The 16,250-nt window shown below is 32.9% G+C and overlaps 1 protein-coding gene across 1 annotated transcript; it reads left to right on the top strand.

The window, feature by feature from the left end:
* The first annotated feature begins 1,409 nt into the window (after nt 1-1,409).
* Nucleotides 1,410-14,596, top strand: LOC143076925 (uncharacterized). Its single transcript, XM_076252822.1, has 6 exons — nt 1,410-1,715; nt 8,486-8,536; nt 9,495-9,569; nt 11,289-12,850; nt 13,016-14,031; nt 14,308-14,596. Exons 1-6 carry the CDS (start codon nt 1,415-1,417, stop codon nt 14,594-14,596), a joined length of 3,294 nt encoding a protein of 1,097 aa, XP_076108937.1. The 5' UTR covers nt 1,410-1,414.
* The last annotated feature ends 1,654 nt before the right edge of the window (nt 14,597-16,250 follow it).

Genomic DNA, 16,250 nt, shown 5'->3' on the forward strand with positions numbered 1-16,250 from the left:
TATTTTGATTCTACAGTTGTTCGATAACAACTCTTAAACGCTAGAGTATTGCACATGACACAGTGGTGACTTACTGTATAAACATTAATTTTCGTGGGGTTAAAATTTCGTGGTTTTGTAATCAAAAATAAGTCCGTGGGGATTAATTTTCGTTGTTTTTAAGTTTAGAAAAAAATTATATAAATGTCACTTTATAATTGACAATACTCAATAAAACTGATCTGAAATTTCGCCGATGGGAAAAATCAATAATTGCATCTCATAGTAACAGTGAGCACTAATCAAGGGATGTAACCTACACACGCTAATTGGCTTTTACACACCTTTGATGTTATATCCAAGGACAATGATCATGATGATTGTGTAATAAATGTATTACGACTTGAGGGCATTACAGCCGCATTAGACTATTAAAGGACATTGATTGACAGTTCTTCATGATTATTAATTACTGTCCAAACAAAGGATTAAAATTATCATCTGACTTTAAGAAAACCTTTGAATATCGATGTCTAATCAATTAACCTATTTATTTCTTTGTCTGCATTTTTGTTCATCAACTATATAATGTCAATAGGATTTAGTCACATCATAAAATAATGTAAATCTACAGTTAAATTTTCGTTGGGGTTTTAATTTCGTGGATAGTTCTTATCCACGAAATAAACGAAATTAAACTCCTCACGAAAATTTCTGCTTTTACAGTATTCAAATTTATAAAAATATGCTTCGTTTTTTTCCCCATAAATTTCTAATACTTTATTTGTTGAAAATAGTTAATTTCTCTAACGAAGTACAGTTATAGAATTTTACTTCTTTCAAAACTCGCAAACACAAACTTGAACTTGCAATAGCCTTTGTAGTGCCGAATAATTCGTGCTTTGTTTCAATGAGTACCAATGTGTGTATATGATTTGTTTCTTTTTGTCATTTTTTTAGGGGGAAGGGGGACAGTGCTCGCATTACTTCTAGTTGATCATAAATATTCATATACAGCCTGAAACGAGCTGAAAGATTGACAGATGAATCATGCGCTTATGGTGCAACTCTTCATTCATGTCCAGCTGAGATCAATGGTCATTGTTAAATTAGGGGCCTCGGTGGCCGAGTGGTCTAAGTAGTCACTACTGTAATCACTCGACTCCAACCTTAGTTGACTAGGATTTTCAGCTTTTTCTATTAGATGTTGGTGGTTTTCTTTAGTCACTCCCGTTTCCGCCACCAAAAATAAACTGGCCGCCACGGAATAATCTCAATGTGGTGCTTGAAAGTGGCGTTAAAACATCAAAAATCAAAAATCAAATCAAGGTTAAAGTTGTATCTATTTCCAATTGCTCTGTATTTGCCAAAGTTTTTTGGTTCCTATATGGTTATATTCAGTTCTTTTTTACTTTTTTGTGTAGATGTGAATGATATGACAATACGAATACAGAAGAATTACACACTATTAGTCCATAATATAGTCTCAACAACTGCTGTAACTGACTACTTAATTGGAGAGGATATAATGCAGCACGAGGAACGAGAGGAAGTTTGTGCCTCTGGACTTACAACAAATGAAAGCAATAGACGTCTCTTAGATAAATTATTGTACAAAGACAGACAAATATACCACCAGCTATTGAAAGCTCTTAGGCATGCAGAGTACTTAGAAATTGCTAATGAAGTTTCAAATACTGAAGTGACTGAATTGGATCAAAAACTGTATCGTATAGGTAAACAATTTTTACATAATTGCGTATCTACAAATACTTAAAGTGGGTTGGTTAGTTAACATTGTTTCCATTGGTTAACACTTTGGTAGACCATGTTGCCGTGACAGATTTATTGAACTAAGGGGTTCATGCAAAATGATATTAAAAATAAACTAATACCCATCTGTTATTTTCATTGTCATGTATAGTAATAAGAATTACAAACCTGCTCGTGCATTTTTCATTGTTATTCAACGCAAATTTCTTTTCTAAGATACCTGGGACGATCTTATTTCACAAAGGATTTCTATTGTCTACTTATTGTACCTCGAACTTATTTACCCGATGTAGGTCTTTAAGTTGAGATTCAATTCAATTAAAGTTAATCGGGCATGACTAATTAGATACGCCCTCTTAAAATCAGGGGGTCCGAAATAGGATTGGGAAAAAACACCCAGCAAAATACCTTAATTTACAATTTCATGAATTTGTTTGATTTAAAATACTTTTGTTTGCTTTAGCCTCGGTCACACCTTACCGGATAGCTCGAACGGACGCCTAACGGAATTTTTTTTTTCAATCCGTTCATGTCCGTTAGACGTCCGTTCTTATCCGTTAGACTTCCGTCCATATCCGTTGCATGTCCGTTAAGCGTACATTTTATCCGTCGACGTCCGTTCTGTCCGGTGGAAGAGTTTGAGCTTGTTCAAAACTTTGAACGGACGTCCAACGGATAAACATTTTGAATATTTGCGCGATTTACATATATTGTTATTGTCGCTTTTGATCTTTCCGTATATCTTGTTCATCCGTTTTATCCGGTACGCTTCCGTTAGGTGTCCGTTTTATGCGGTACTCGTCCGTTGGATGTACGTTCGACATCCGTTCTGTCCGGTACGTGTCCGTTTCTCGTACGTTGCATATCCGGTGTGTGTCCGTTATGCATTCGTTACACGTCCGTTTTATTCGGTCAGTACATCAACGGACTCCCAACGGATAACAATTTTGTCAACGGACAACTTTTATTTTCATCCGTTAGGCGTCCGTTCGTGCTATCCGGTAAGGTGTGACCGAGGCTCTAAATATCTTCGTTCAATAATCAATAATTTGTGGAAATAAATAACCTGTCCCGAACCGGGAGATGTTGGCTGCAATAGGAATAAATTTATAAAAAGTCCATATCTCATTTACTTATAGTGGCGGTTATTGATTGTAAATTCATGACGTTTTGTATATGGCATTCGTCTATCGTGGAGAAAAAAGAAGGAAGGAGGGCTTAACTTACGAGTTCGATCATTATGGTTCAAATCTATTCTATTACGGCATACGTTTTACCTCTAGCGAATGCTCTGCCTTATTGTAAAAAGTGCCACTCTAAATTTGAAAACATTTGCTTCAAATTGATCCACTTTGAATCTAGTCGTGAATATGCATGACATATTTGCCACTGGACACAATGGAGTAATAAATTAATCAGCTTCATTTAGTGATTTATAATCATTTGTCCTCAGTTGATTATAGTTTCAAAGTTTTTCAATCTTTATATATTTCATTTTTATTTACATTTGAATTTTTATGCGTAAATCTTCGCATTTCTTCCATCATTTTTCTCTTTGCATTTAATCTTTTTTTTTAATATTAAAAAAAACGTTGTCGTAGGACACATCAGAGTTACATTTCGTCCGTTTCGTTTCCGTTTTGTATCCGTTACGTGTCCGTTATACATCCGTTGGAGGTCTGGAAGATAAATTAACCAACGGACTTCTACCGGACGTTTTACGGATAAAACGGATGTTGAACGGATAAGAAACGGACTTCTACCGGACGTATAATGGATAAAACGGATGATGAACGGATCTGAAACGGGTAAATGCCAATTGAAAATTTATCGTCAGAAATGCCAATTATTGGTATGTCAGATTTCTTAAGGTTCGTGTATTCTTATTATTCATAATCGATCTTAGAGTATAGACACGTCTTCACAATCAAGTAGTTCTTATTCAGGCCAGACACTGTCCTTTAGTGGAATTTTGAAGAACAAACCAAAACCAGTTACACAGAAACATTTTGAATATTTGCGCGATTTTCATATATTGTTATTGTCGCTTTTGATTTTTCCGTATATCTTGTTCATCCGTTTTATCCGGTACGCTTCCGTTAGGTGTCCGTTTTATGCGGTACTCGTCCGTTGGATGTACGTTCGACATCCGTTCTGTCCGGTACGTGTCCGTTTCTCGTACGTTGCATATCCGGTGTGTGTCCGTTATTCATCCGTTACACGTCCGTTTTATTCGGTCAGTACATCAACGGACTCCCAACGGATAACAATTTTGTCAACGGACAACTTTTATTTTCATCCGTTAGGCGTCCGTTCGTGCTATCCGGTAAGGTGTGACCAAGGCTTTAAATATCTTCGATCAATAATCAGGCGGTATTTTGTGGAAATAAATAACCTGTCCCGAACGGGAGATGTTGGCTGCAATAGGAATTAATTTATAAAAAGTCCATATCTCATTTACTTATAGTGGCGGTTATTGATTGTAAATTCATGACGTTTTGTATATGGGTTTCGTCTATCGTGGAGAAAAAAGAGGGAAGGAGGGCTTAACTTACGAGTTCGATCATTATGGTTTAAATCTATTCTATTACGGCATATGTTTTACTTCTAGCAAACACTCTGCCTTATTGTAAAAAGTGCCACTCTAAATTTGAAAACATTTGCTTCAAATTGATCCACTTTGAATCTAGTCGTGAATATGCATGACATATTTGCCACTGGACACAATGGAGTAATAAATTAATCAGCTTCATTTAGTGATTTATAATCATTTGTCCTCAGTTGATTATAGTTTCAAAGTTTTCCAATTTTTATATATTTCATTTTTATTTACATTTGAATTTTTATGCGTAAATCTTCGCATTTCTTCCATCATTTTTCTCTTTGCATTTAATCTTTTTTTTTAATATTAAAAAAAAAACTAATAGGGGAGGGACTAGAACAGAAAAACAATCTTCATTGAGTTGGAATAACTCATATATTGAAGCGTACAATGACGGCTCTCTCGTCTAGGTGACAACATTTGCTGTTTCAAGTTTATTTATTTATATCTCAGACTGGTATGATAGTTGTCATAAAAGCAACAAAAAAAAAGAATGATGAAAAAAGGTTGACAACAATTTTTAAAAAAAATTCAACTTATTTTGAGCGTTTCATTTTTAAGCTCACCTGGCCGAAAGGCCAAGTGAGCTTTTCTCATCACTTGGCGTCCGGCGTCCGTCGTCGTCCGTCGTCGGCGTCCGTCGTCGTCTTCCTGCGTTAACTTTTACAAAAATCTTCTCCTCTGAAACTACTGGGTCAAATTTAATAAACTTGGCCATAATCATCATTGGGGTATCTAGTTTAAAAAATGTGTCCGGAGACCCGGCCAACCAACCAAGATGGCCGCCATGGCTAAAAATTGAACATAGGGATAAAATGCAGTTTTTGGCTTATAACTCAAAAACCAAAGCATTTAGAGCAAATCTGCAGGGGGGTAAAATTATTCATCAGGTCAAGATCTATATGCCCTGAAATTTTCAGATGAATCGGACATTCCGTTGTTGAGTTGCTGCCCCTGAAATGGTAATTTTAAGGAAATTTTGCAGTTTTTAGTTATTATCTTGAATATTATTATAGATAGAGATAAACTGTTTACAGCAATAATGTTCAACAAAGTAAGATCTACAAATAAGTTAACATGACAAAAATGGTCAGTTGACCACTTTAGGAGTTATTGCCCTTTATAGTCAATTTTTAACCATTTTTCGTAAATCTTAGTAATCTTTTAGAAAAATTTTCTCCTCTGAAACTACTGGGCCAAATTTAACCAAACTTAGCCATAATCATCATTGGGGTATCTAGTTTAAAAAATGTGTCCGGTAACTCGGCCAACAAACCAAGATGGCCGCCATGGCTAAAAATAGATCATTGGGGGTAAAATGCAGTTTTTGGATTATAACTCAAAAACCAAAGCATTAAGAGCAAATCTGACAGGAAGTAAAATTGTTGATCAGGTCACGATCTATCTGCCCTGGAATTTCCAGATGAATTGGATAATCGGTTGTTAGGTTGCTGCCCCTGAATTGGTAATTTTGAGGAAATTTTGCTGTTTTTTTGTTATTATCTTGAATATTATTATAGATAGAGATAAACTGTAAACAGCAATAATGTACAGCAAAGTAAGAACTAAAAATAAGTCAGTATGACCAAAATAGTCAATTGAACTTGCGAATATATCTCACCCAAAACGTTTTGATCGGGGCAGTGAAACATAGTTTAATACGGTTTTATTCATTGAAGTTTGCATGCATCGTTCACATCTAAAATAAAACATAATAAAGCAAGACCTATTAATTGATTGGACTGAATAGAAAAAACTATTTATTTTGCATTCGCATGTATCTTAATGTAGGAAAATTACCAAATCAGAAACAAAAGGAACATTTACCGGATGAGTATTGTGAAGGACCTTATGCATCTAGGACTGTCCGATTAGAAGTTCTTTAACCAGCTGTTTAAAAAGCTAATTGTTGGAAGAGTTTACTTACTGTTTTCTAAGGTCTGATCTTAATGATTTTATTTCATGATTACGGACAGATCAAAAACATCAAGTATATATAGCATGAAGTTGTTGGGCATAATATTCATTGGTCAGTTATAAATGAGGTCTGTATGAGGGTTTTGATTGCCTGATTTATTAAATAAGAAATCGTTATTTTGAAAAGTTGGCTAATCAAATATAAATTTAACTCCTAATTTTGTAAAACTATCATTTGGTGTTATTTCGATGCTTATTTTTTTTTTAGCATAAATAAATTATTATATGATGTAATTCCATTAAATCGGTCCGTTTTCATGCCAATTTGGTAACTGTTAATTGTGCACTTCAGTCTGAGTACTGTTTAACTATCATTTCAGTTTAACATGTTTAGACTCATCCAGCTCAGGGTAATAAGTTTCTGCAAGTGCTTTTTATGTACTTTTCTTAAATTTTTGACGGTTTGTAAGTCAGTAAAATTTCAATGATTAAGTTAATATTGGCATTAAAAGACCTCCTCACAAAAAGGGCTCTTCAAATCCCCTTGCCCTTCGGGCTCGGGGATCTGAACACCCCTTTTTGTTCGGAGGTCTTTTAATATCAATATTAACTTATCATTGAACTTTTACTATTACATAACGCATTAAAGCTTAAAAAATGTTTAATTTTTAAAAACTCAACAAAATTGCTTTAAAGAGCATTGCACATTAAGGTCATGGAATTAATGATGTCATACGAATTAAAACTCTCAATATGAAGAATATTCCGTTTCTTGTACGCTTCAAATTTGAATGATATATAATTTCAATTTTTTTTATGAGTAATGAGTATCAGATTAAATTGCATTAATCGAAAAATCAATCGTTTTCAGACAGTAAACAGGGCTGCTAGCTCATTTGTTACAAAATTGTGCCTTTGAACATGTTGAATGTAACTAGTTAACAATTAACAAACTATGTAAATCAACGGACTATATTAGTTGTTAAGTTAATCGCCCCAGTTAATACATTGATAACCTCTTGAAAACAAATATTTAATCCTACAATATTGTGTTAAGTTAATGGTTACTTTGTGTATCTACATAGTTTACTCTTATAATAAGATTTTGCATCATCACCAGGTCAGTTTAATGTTAAAGCTTAGAGCAATCAAGTTTTGTATCTCAAAACTTTGAGATTGTGCTCATCTACATTGCATGTGGCTAACCAGACCCTTTCCAGACCAGAATACAGGTCACTTTCAAATTTTACGAGATCACACTATTCTAGTTTTTATGATGTTTTAATAGGAATTTCGTTTAATTTTAGTGTTCAAAAGGGATGTTTATAAATAATGTCTACTTTACTCAATTTTTTTTATTGTAAGAGACTTAGATGTATGCCTATTAGTCAATTAGCAAAGTAGAGAAAATGTTCTGGTGATGGCCAATATGTTTTAGTACATATCCTGTTTACACGCTTACTTAAGTTCGTATTTCTGCTTTATAGAACTTTCCAGATCATCTTATCTTGTTTTAGCAAAAAACGAATAAACACCGATATACATTTCTAGATCATTTCTTTTTAAGTTAGTTGTATTATTCAGTATCAATAATTTAGACATAGGAAATTTATTTTAAAATGTAATGAATGCCAGAAGAGAAAAAAATTGAAGTGTTGGATATTTGCATGTGTACGTATGTGGTTTATTGATGTACGAAATGCATGTACTACCGTTACGTCTAAATATCTGATGTTTTCTTCATTGTGTTATAATTTGATTTTGCATGTAACGCGTCTTCTGATTGGCTGACGTTATGTTGTTATCAGCCCATAGACACAATTTAGTCATATGATCGAGACGTCATCAACGTTTTTTCATGGTTTTCTGCGGTTTAAAATGGAATTTAGAATTAAATTATAAGAAATCACTGTAATATGTTTTCTGTCTATTCGAAATAACATAAAAGATGTGGTGCACACTGTTAAATAACCCGCTACGCGCGTTATTCAGTGTGCACCAATTTTTTTATGTTATTTCTTCATAAACAGAACAAATATTACAGTCATTCCTTAAATAGACCTAGTACATGAACCATTTCTTTTCAGATGTAAACATTGGCATACATAACTTTATTATATTTGAAGCTGTTAGTAATATACATACAACTTTGAATTTTTTTAAATGCAGTTTTTGTAAAATGTTATCAACTACAATTGGGCAGCCTTATTGTAGGGTTAACAAAGTTCAGAGACAGACAGGACACTAAAGGAGAAAATTTTGATGGTAAACAATTACTCTATGTATATATTTTTGTCAGCTTTCAACATACAAATACTTGTTGTTGTAAACTATTTTAACTATGCGGTGATATACACATTACTTAGATGTCTTTAATATTTTATTAAAAACATGATATGATGTGTTTCATTTTGTTAAACATGTTAAAGAATAGACAAATATATTGGCAGACGTATGTTAAAAATCAAAATAATAGTGAGTTATGTGGTTCCTTCCATATTTTACTGTGTTGATTGTCTTAATTACATGTATACACAATGGTAGAAATCTTCACTTTTGTATTGCTAAAGGATGTTTTCATTTGAGTTAAAAACACAACTTATTGTTGCAGATGTTGACATGGGTCACATGTTTAATTCCCGGTTGTCAATCCAAGGAAAGTTAAAGTGTCAGTATGCGATAGATTATAAAAGTTTCTGCCAGTTTTAGTAGTTTATGTTGATAATTTGTTGCTATCCGCCTTTGTGACAGCAATTTATATTACACCTTTTGAAAAAAAGCTCAAACGCTTAGAAGTATTTGCTTTTATTTAAAATTCACAAAAATGTAACATCATTTTCATTAGACAATTAACATGATTAAGAAGTCATTAAACATTCAAATTTCAGTTATTGTTACTCATTGACACTATGCTACACCCAATGTAACTACTCATTTATACAGCGCGGAGCATATTTTACAACAGAGTAGCAGTCATATTGCTTTGTTTTGGCTTTCCTACTCAACTAAAACCCTTTCACTAATGCATTTCAAATTTCAATGTTTTATATGTTTAAACAACATATTTCGGGTTCTTTATTACCGACCTGCTCTTTTGCCGTTTAGTATTATACATGTGGATTGTACTGAAAACAGTCTTTTAAAATTAGAATTACCATAATAGTACAAAACATGATGAATATGTTAATATTGAGAAAAACAAATGATTAGCTTCTTTTTCTAGATTTTCAGTTCATTCGTTCAACAATAGAGAAACTAGCAAGTACACAAGATGATGTTATTCCTAAAAATATTCTTGGTAAGTTTTTTTAAAGTAAAAAAACATGCTACTATATTCAGGATATTAAAGAAAGTAAAATCACAAAATTACTGAACTCAAACGGAAAGTTACTAATCACAAATTTCAAAAATAGGGTCACATCAGTCATTGTGTTATCATCTTAATCACTATAAAAACAATCCAATGTAACAAGGAAGCACAAAAATGCTTACATCAAATTAAATCTCTTTATTTTGCTTTTTTTTGTAGTATAAGATTTTATTTATCTAAATTTAATCCTCATAAACAATAACACAATGGCGGGATGTATAAGTAAAGAGCCACGTCATGAGTATTTATTTAAAAAATACAAAAAATCGCAGAGACAAAGCACATTGCCAAAAGTTTAGTTAATTGCAATCATCCATACGAATAATTCAAAATTAGGTAAATGCCAATAGAACAGCAACCCAAAGAACAAAACAAGCTTAAAACTTAGTTGATTAGATTGTCAAAGGTGTGTTCGGAATACAAAATACTCAAAATGAAAGCAACATTACAAAACATGATGCGGTTTCTGACGTGTATATATATTTACGTTAACACTTTTGCCTGTAAACAGTTAATTCACAAGAAAAAATCTTTTAAGCCAATACATCTAACTTTAAACTCATACAGATACGAGTTAACAAGACAACAGATATATGAAGTGTGGTATTAGTGCCAATGAGACAACTCTCCATCCAAAAAACAATCTATAAAAGTAAACCATTATAGGTCATGTACGGCCTTTAACACGGAGTCTTGGCTCACACCGAACAACAAGCTATAAAGGGCCCAAAAATTACCAGTGTAAAACCATTCAAACTGGAAAACCAGCGGTCTAATCTATATTAGACCATTGGTTTATCTATCTTATTATATGAATATCTTCAACTTACTAAATAGTTTTTTTCGATTGTGTTGGGTTACGATCAGTCAATTATTTTTGTTAAAAATATAATCATCAGTCCTGTAAGTATGTGTCACAGACCCAACTTACCTGGAATATCGAAAACTGTTGATCAGTTTCAAAGTTAATATAAATATTTGAGTTATTAGCTGTTCAATGTTTAGTTGCACATATGTTTCTATATTTAATAAGAAATGAGAGATATTTCTGAATTACCGTTTAACAAAATGCCAGAATGTTGTTTTGTCTCTGGCAACGGCTGAATATTGAGAGTTAAATGTAGAGAGTTCTATTCGATAACAGCTTTAACTATTTATATAAATATGGATTTATTAGAAGATCACACTTCATATATTTTATTCCGTATGTAACGACGTTTCAGCCTGTATCAACACCATTGTCTTATATACTTTTAATTCTAAATCAATCATGGTCGGTGAAAAACAAATAACATGGATTTAAACAACTAAAGGTCACGGTACACATTCAACAATGATTGATGGCAAACAATATAATTGAAACAAAAAAAGCAAACAGCCTAATTTAAATACTCAAAGATAAACGAAAAGAAATTCGATAGAAATACTAACGACAACCAGGCTATGAACTTGGGACAGGTAGTACATAATATTGCATGGTTAAAACGTGTTAGCTAGCGCTGTTTCCACATCTTAAACTTGTACAATTATTTTACATGACAAGATAAGAATGGTCAAACTTATTTTTTTTTTTATATACTGGTGATCACAAAAGATACTTAAGAACGAATAATCGATTAAATTTTCTTGTATTTTTTATGTGTGCAGACCAGTTTGAAAGACGTTTGGAACAGTGGAAAGAAGATGATCACACGTTTGTCAGCATAGAAGCAGAAAAAGAAGTAATGGAAACTATTTTAACAGAAAGTTGTACGATAATCATAGGAAATTCAGGCACTGGGAAAAGTTTTCTTTCGCGTCATGTTGCACTGAAGATGATGAAACAAGGTTATATTGTTATTCCATGTGATAACCCTGGAGATATAAGACAATGGTTTAAACCTGGAAGGAAAACTTTATTTGTATTTGATGACGTATGTGGGCGATATACTCTTAATCAACAGATTTTCACTGACTGGAAACAAAGGCATGATCACATTAAATCCCTTCTCAAAGACAAATGTTGTAAAATAATGGCTACATGTAGGCTAGAAGTTTATAAAGAAGAACAATTTAACAGTCTATCAATTTTCAAAACCTGTACTGTTGATTTAAGTTCACAAGCGTTAAAACTGAATGCTGCTGAAAAATTTGCTTTAGCCGAAGTATACTTTAAGAATAATGCTGATCAGGTTAAAGAATTGTCAGATGAGTATGATTTTTTTCCGCTTTTATGTAGTTTATATTACAAACAGAAACTCCAGGAACATGTAAATATAAACAATTTTTTCAGCAATCCGTTTGATATTTTTGCAAACGAACTGACGGACATGTATAGAGAAGGGGATGCTGGTAAAATGAAGTATTGTAGTTTAGTCCTTTGTGTGATGTTTAACAACACATTGAAAGATGAGTATTTTACATCAAAAGATAAAAAATCAGGGTTAGTAATTGAAGATTTACTGGATAAATGTGAACTAAATAAAGGAACATCCATTGAACGTTTGAGGAAATCCCTTGAAACACTCAAAGGTACATATGTGGTCAAGGAAGAGAGAACATACAAAATAATCCATGATAAGTTGTTCGATTTCTTGGCGAAGTACTTTGGGAAAAAAATGTTACATCTCTTCATTGAGCATGCTACATCTGACTTCATTCGTGAACGATTTATTTGGAAGACATCATATAACATAAACACAAATATAGAGTTTGCGATAAAAATACCTGATGACCATATAGACATATATATAGCAAGATTGCTAAATGATTGGGAGAACGGTTATGTGAACAATGTGAATGAAAATAGGAACATGCATTCCAGTATCTTTACAGAAAAGTTTATAAACAATTTAAATAAATTTGATCAGTCAAAGCAGAAACAACTCGCCTGTACACAAGATTTTGACAACAAAGATATAGCACTTACAGGTAGTTGTTTTATGGGTACTATTAACCTAGTAAAATGGTTGATTGGTAAAAATTGTGACATTAATTATTACTCAAATGATGGTTGGTTCCCTTTGTATGTAGCAAGTCAGGAAGGACGTGTTGATGTTGTCAAAGAACTCATACAACATTCCGCAGAAGTTAATAAGTGTGACAATGAAGGTACATCACCTCTGTATATAGCAAGTCAAGAAGGACATGTTGATGTTGTCAAAGAACTGATACAACATTTCGCAGAAGTTAATAAGTGTAGGAATGACGGTACATCACCTCTGTATATAGCAAGTCACGAAGGACATGTTGATGTTGTTAAAGAACTGATACAACATTCCGCAGAAGTTAATAAGTGTAGGAATGACGGTGTATCACCTCTGTGTATAGCATCTCAAGCAGGACATGTTGATGTTGTCAAAGAACTAATACAACATTCCGCTGATGTCAATAAGTGTAAAAAGAATGATGCATCACCTCTGTATATAGCAAGTCAAGAGGGACATTTTGATGTTGTAAAAGAACTCATACAACATTCCGCAGAAGTTAATAAGTGTAGGAATGACGGTGTATCACCTCTGTGTATAGCATCTCAAGCAGGACATGTTGATGTTGTCAAAGAACTAATACAACATTCCGCTGATGTCAATAAGTGTAACAAGAATGATGCATCACCTCTGTATATAGCAAGTCAAGAGGGACATTTTGATGTTGTAAGAGAACTGATACAACATTCAGCAGAAGTCAATCAGTGTGACAATGATAAAATATCACCTCTGTATAGATCATGTCAGAATGGAAATATTAATGTTGTTAAAGAACTGTTACATTATTCAGCGGAAATAAACCTTAGTGACAATAATGGTTTGTCACCTCTCTATATAGCAAGTTGTGAAGGACATGTTGATGTTGTTAAAGAACTCATACAACATTCCGCAGAAGTTAATAAGTGTGCCAATGAAGGTACATCACCTCTGTATGTAGCAAGTTACCAAGGACATGTTGATGTTGTCAAAGAACTGATACAACATTCCGTAGAAGTTAATAAGTGTAACAATGAAGGTACATCACCTTTGTGTATAGCAAGTCAAGAAGGACATGTTGATGTTGTCAAAGAACTAATACAACATTCCGCAGAAGTTAATAAGTGTAACAATGACGGTACATCACCTCTGTATATAGCAAGTCATGAAGGACATGTTAATGTTGTTAAAGAACTGTTACAACATTCAGCTGATGTCAATAAGTGTACCAATAAGGATGATTCACCTCTGTATATAGCAAGTCAGAAAGGACATGTTAATGTTGTTAAAGAACTGATACAACATTCCGCAGATGTAAATAAGTGTATCATTGACGGTGCATCACCTCTGTATATATCAAGCCATGGAGGACATTTTGATGTTGTAAAAGAACTAATACAACATTCCGCAGAAGTTAATAAGTGTAACAATGACGGTACATCACCTCTGTATGTAGCAAGTCAAGAAGGACATTTTGATATTGTTAAAGAACTGATACAACATTTCGCAGATGTAAATCAGTGTAAAAATAACGATTTATCACCTCTGTATGTAGCAATTCAGAACGGACATGTTGATATTGTTAAAGAACTCATAAAACATACCGCAGAAGTTAATAAGTGTGACAATGATGGTGTATCACCTCTGTATATAGCAAGTCAAAACGGTCATGTTGATGTTGTTAAAGAACTATAATAACATTCAGCAGATGTCAATAAACGTAGGAGTAAAAGCACAACACCGCTACTGATCGCTTGTTACAAGAACAGAATTAAGGTTGTACGTGTACTTCTACGTTGTGATGATGTTGATATTGAGCTCTCGGATAAAAATGGATGTTCTCCCATTCATATAGCAAGCCAACAAGGACATGTTGATGTTGTTCAAGAACTGTTACAATATTCAGCCAATGTAAATGCATGTAATTTTGAAGGTGTAACTCCTCTGAAAGTAGCACAGGATCTTGGACACTTGGAAGTAGCTGCATTGTTAATAGCTGAAAGTGCAAATTAACACTAAAGTCATGCATATTCATTTTTGTTTTAATGAACATATCACTACGTTACATCTTGGATTAAATTATTCATTACACTCAGAAAGCTTATGCTTGTCAATAGTGTAACTAACGGTATACGTACTGCCAAATTTGGGTCCCTTGTCTTAACCTCCAAATGCTGTTTTTTTCTGGTTCAATTTAACATTGTTTAATGCTTTGTGACATATAACCCCATAGCATTCTGTTATTCATATTTACATTTTGTTTTGATAAACAATGTAAAGTGATTTTAAAACATATAGATGAAAATCAACTGAACATTTATTTTAAAATTGATGAGTTTGACTGTCCCTTTGGTATCTTTTGTCCTTCTTTTAAGATGATGTGTATCCGTGCACTGTTGACAAATTAAATAATTACTTTACATGAAATCTGATTGTATGTGAATGTGTGTACATTTACAAATTAGTGATTAGTCTATAAACTAGTTCATTTCATTTGAAAAAGTGAGACGTTACTACTTGCATGACTAGGTAGCTTTTACATTATCTGCAATTGCTGATTAATTTTGAACGATTGTACAAACCTTGAAATATATCTTGTGGATTTTATTCTTTTTCGATCAAGAAATGCAAATTAACAGTTTGAAGAGGCAACATTTTTATATAGATATTAGAGATAAAGTATAGACAATGACATTCGAACTTACCTACAATGTAGATACATTCGTTTGTTAATGTGTTGTTGAGATTAAAGCCAGAGTCAACAGTATTAGCTTTCATCAGTTCTTAAAATGTCTTTTACGTGAAAGTATTTTTTTCTGATACGATGGTCTTTCTTTCAGTCATTTAATAACACCAAATTAGTTTGAAATATTAAATAAAAAATGAAAGGTATACAAATAAAGGCAACAGTAGTATACCGCTGTTCAAAACTCGTAAATCTATGGACAAAAAACAAAACTATATAAATTTGATATGTTTTACTTAAGGATGTACTTAGATGAGGTTTTGGAATTTGTGTCAAATGTTCGGACTCCTTGGTGTTTTTCCATAAAAAATTAAAATACTTTGCCCCATAACACCAATTTTTTTTTTCATATAAGACTTAAAACATCACGAAAGGTCATTTACCAAAATTTTAGAAGATTCTTTCTTTTGTTTTGAGACCCAAATAATACCAATGGAAATATAAGGTAAAAGTCTAAGTCAGTCTTGTCCCACCATATTTCAAAGTTCAAATATCTCGAAAAGGAGGTCAATGACCTATCAATATGTTTAGCTTATCTTTATCCTTAATTGATGCTCTATCAGCTTAATTATAGTATCAATTTTAATTTTCAATTTATTATTTTTTACCTAACCTCACCTAAGTACATCCTTAAGTGCAAACTTTTGTTTTGTTCATTCTACCTGTAATTGTATAGCTCCAAAAAGGTTCAGTGAATTGCGATCAAGAGTACTGTTGCTAATATGGGGACGAAGTCCCCTATTACAGTAGAAAATTCAATAAAAAAAATAAAAAAAAAAAAAAAATCGGGAAAATTTCCCGAATTTTTCATTGTACTAATGAACTCAAAATCGTTCAATTTTTTTTTGTCGCTTTTTTGAATTTCCGGATCGGCGCAGAAATCTACTTTCGTTTCCGGTTTTGTTTACATGAGACTTTGAA

This window comes from Mytilus galloprovincialis, chromosome 5 (assembly GCF_965363235.1).
Source record: "Mytilus galloprovincialis chromosome 5, xbMytGall1.hap1.1, whole genome shotgun sequence".
NCBI lineage: Eukaryota > Metazoa > Mollusca > Bivalvia > Mytilida > Mytilidae > Mytilus > Mytilus galloprovincialis.